This window comes from Equus quagga, unplaced genomic scaffold (assembly GCF_021613505.1).
Source record: "Equus quagga isolate Etosha38 unplaced genomic scaffold, UCLA_HA_Equagga_1.0 202530_RagTag, whole genome shotgun sequence".
NCBI lineage: Eukaryota > Metazoa > Chordata > Mammalia > Perissodactyla > Equidae > Equus > Equus quagga.
Window position 1 is genome coordinate 1 of NW_025798589.1, and position 4,020 is coordinate 4,020.

At 46.2% G+C, this 4,020-nt stretch overlaps 1 protein-coding gene across 1 annotated transcript; it reads right to left on the reverse strand.

Moving 5' to 3' along the window:
* Nucleotides 1–1,851: 1,851 nt before the first annotated feature.
* Nucleotides 1,852–3,596, reverse strand: LOC124233414 (calcium homeostasis modulator protein 6-like; the record flags this gene model as incomplete). Its single annotated transcript, XM_046650531.1, is given in 3 exon segments — nt 1,852–2,335; nt 3,062–3,254; nt 3,257–3,596. Coding segments are annotated over 3 exon segments (891 nt in total), but the record flags the coding sequence as incomplete, so codon positions are not given.
* Between the last annotated feature and the right edge of the window lie 424 nt (nt 3,597–4,020).

Consider the following 4,020-nt stretch of genomic DNA (forward strand, 5'->3'; position numbering starts at 1 on the left):
GATCCTGTTGAAAATGAAAGTACAGTAAATAGTAGGCCAGAAAAAGGATTGAAAAGGAAGAATTTATAAAAGAAATTGGAGAATGAAATAAATAGAGCAAAAATGAAAGAAGCCATAACATGATTTTCAAAATTATTCTCCAGGGAATAGGAAAAAAAGGGATCATGCAGTTTCTGCTGCCAATTTTCTTACTATATACGACTCTCAACTACAGGATATCCAGCCCTTCAGACTAGCTCTTTCTAATGGCCCCATGTAACGAAGGGTAGATAAAAGCCAGCATGATGGTCTGCCAAGAAAGGAAGAGGACTAAACACAATCAGTGCTCAATTGTTTCAGCTTAAAGTTTTCACAACCTCGTTTTTAAAAATGCACAAACAGCCAAAAATTATGGGATGGGCAGGAATGACAACCAATTGTCCCCTGAAACTTCTTGGCATCATTGATCAATAGAATTGTACCTATAGACATCATTGTTCTCAATAGATCCTTGCATCCTTTCCAACAACAAATCCTGTCATTCCTACATTCAAAATCTACCTGAATCTTTCTGTTTTTTCAATTTTCATCACCGTCCACCCAGTGCAGGTTCACTCCCGCCTCTTTCCCCGCAGTGGTCTCCCGAGGAGTTTCTCCACCTCCACCTTGGCTCTCCCTCTTCCCCCCGCCATTCCTTTTTCAACAAGAAAAGCAAGTCAATCCTCTTAAAACATTTATAGGATGAAAACCAAAATCTTTTGCATGACGTTGGGGGCCTCTGTGATCTGTGCCTTGCTCACTTTTTCCAGTTGCTTGTGAGGCTTCCAACTGCACTAAGATATTTCTCACCTCAGTTTTGCACATACTGTTCCTCCAAACTGAAATGCGTTTTTTTTTTTCTGACGAAGATTACACCTGAGCTAACATCTGCCGCCAATTGTTCTCTTTTTGCTGAGGAAGGCTGGCCCTGAGTTAACATCCGTGCCATCTTCCTCTACTTTATATGTGGGACGCCTGTCATAGCATGGCTTGACAAGCAGTGCCATGTCCGCACCCGGGATCCGAACCAGCTAACCCTAAGCCTCCGAAATGGAACGTGTGAACTTAACCACTGAGCCATCAGGCCGGCCCCTGAAAGGGTCTCCTTTCTACTCTACCAATATTAGTTTCTCACAGACTTCCCCAACTCCCCACCTCCCCTAATCTGAATCAGGTCACCAACTTGTATTTCTGTATTTATTTGTACCGTATGGGTTTTATCTGACTTCTCCACTCTGTTGACACTGTGTAATAACTATATGGGGGTTCACAATACTATCCTCTCTACTTTTGTGCATATTTTAAATTTACTATAATAAACAGCTATAAAATTTTCCTTCTGATCCTACAAACTGAAAACAACACTTATGCCTACAATTTTCCTAGTTTTCAAATTTTGTGTTTAAAAAAATTTACTTTCCTTTTCATGACGAGTTTTCGTATTTTCGTTTAGAAACCATATTAGAACCATAAATTGCCAGTATTTTACAGTTCTAAACTGTGTGTTGTCTGCAAGAGAGTGAATTTGAAATTAGCATCAGATAACCTGAAAGACAGGTCTGAAGTTCAATTGTTCTTTTGCTGTTTTTGCTACTGAAGTCTTTTATTTGAAAGCAGCATTATTATTCGGTGGAAAGGACCCTCGACCTGGGATATAAATCTTCTGATTCAGTTCCAGTTTGTCCTTTTGAGTAAATCATTTAACCTTGCTTCCTTTTTTGTATAATTAATATAATAAAGAGGTAAAGTTCTAAATTTTTATTTGATTTAGTATTCTGTTTCCACAATTTGGAGGACCAAAAAAGCCAAAAGCAGTCATAAATAATATCAATGTTTATTTTTTTTTAATGAAGCAGCAATTCAAAAGAACTCTTTTTCTTATTCATTAATAAGGTCATATCTCAGCAGTGGTCTCCATAAAGGTAAATCTACACAGCCAAGAGCAGAAACCACTTCATCTCATTCAGAAGAGTTGCTACTATGCTTCTTCTCATTTGTTTTAACACATGTCTGCAACAGGATGTCCTCTTCCTCATTTGGTTTTAAAGTATATAGCGATGAAATTTGCTGCCGGTTTTTAATGCTTGGAATGTTGTATTTCTCTGGAGGTGAGAGCCCAAAGAGACATTTAACATTTTCTTCTGCCAATTCAGCTGCAAGCTTTTCGGCTTGTTTTTTAAAGGTCTTTCACGCCTCTTCCAAATAGATTTTCCAAAATTTCAGCTGCAGGAAACTACCTGCAGCTCGACATTCCTGGACATGTACAAAAATCAGCAGGACAATGATAACAGCTCCTATCAGGATCCAGCCCAGCACCATAGGAAAGCACATCAAAATAGCAATTTAGTCACATTTCTTATAAGAAATTTTAAAACCCTCAAAGTTTGAACTATCCACAGTTATGATGATGAACAAGCAACAGTTTGGGGTCTTTGTCTGTTAAGAGAAAGAAGCGACAGTACCCTCCCGCACCCCTCAGCACAGCTGCTTGCTTGACAAGTCAGTCATTTGCCAAGTCATGTCAAGGGCCCAGGGAAGAGCCTAGTGTCACTCCTCTAGAACTCAAAACGTGGGATTTGGGCAAATCCAATGAAACAAGCATTCATTTTCAAGAACCTCTGAGCTTTACAAGCCCAGAAGCATTGTGGGGATGACGGCTTTAGAGCCAAGCAGACCCATTTTATTGTAACGATTCTTCTACCCTTCTTCCGGCTGGACACACAACGACCTCGACTCAGTGTGTTCGCTATAAAGACGTAAGAGAATAAGGCAGGACGGACCTAGACGGCCCAGAGCGTTGTCTGGCCCAGAGTGGATGCCTGACACTATTGGCTGCCTCTTCTCTTCTTCATTCGTTTTATTTAAATGTTCGCCTGTCTGCTGACTAGATGCAAATAGCCATTCTACTTTGTCTTCTGGTGTCACCTGTCTAGAGAAAGGGCACTGATTTCTACCCCACCCCGTGCGCACCTCAGAAGCCCGCACCTCTCCGCCCCTGCCCTCTCCTCCCAACCGCACCCAGCGCGAGCGCCAGCGCCCGACCTGCGACTGGGCCCTGAGCTCCTTCAGGAGGTCCTGCGCGTCGGACTCCTCGCTCAGTCGGCAGGGCACCAGCGGCAGCTGGGCCGCAAAGCTGGAGTTGCGGCCAGCGCACAGGAAACGTGCCACAGGGGTGCTCCCGCTGGCGCCGCACTCGTAGAAGGCGCCCCCGAGCAGCGCCACGGCCACCCAGGTGTGGACGCGACCAAGGCGGCCCCGGGGAGCTGAGTCCTCCCAGGGGCCCCGCGCCGCTCCGCGGCGCAGCCGGCGCAGGCGCCCTGGGTACAGCAGCAGCGGGTCACCAAGGGCCAGGCGCGCGCGCTCAGCACGTAGGTCAGGAGGAAGAGCTCCGGCGCCGGCCCCAGCAGGAAGGACAGGCCGTAGGGCAGGTTCCAGGTGGCGCTGCAGGGACACTGGAACACCACGGTGGAGAGGAGGCGCTCCCCGCCTGCTGTCAGCAGGGTGGCCAGGCCATAGCCCGGGACAATGGAGTACTTGGGCACAGTTTTAGCACCTCCGGAAGCTTGTCCATGGTCCTTCTACCCCAGATGTCAAGGACCCGTCCGGATGCTTCTGCCTCTTCGCTGCCCTGCTCCTCTAATGGTTTGGGAGAACTCGGGGCTGGGGCTTTGCACTCTGCTAATAAGTAGCTTCCGAAAAGGGATGGGCTTTATGGCCTTCGTGAGCTTTGCTTTCTTATTTCAACCAACCGGCTCTGGCTGACAAACAGACCCAAACACACACCATTGACCTCCCCAGTACCCACCCCTTTCCAGAGGCCTCCGCACTGGTGGCCTTTCTCCCCCAGTTCAGGAACTGTGACAGAGGATACACCACTCTGTTCCATTATTACCTTTGTTTCCACCGAACTCATAAGGAAAATTGGTTTCCTTACCCTTCCTGACCCAATGCAGCCACTCAATGGAAAGAATACTTCTGACCTGGGCAAACTGGGAAAAAGCC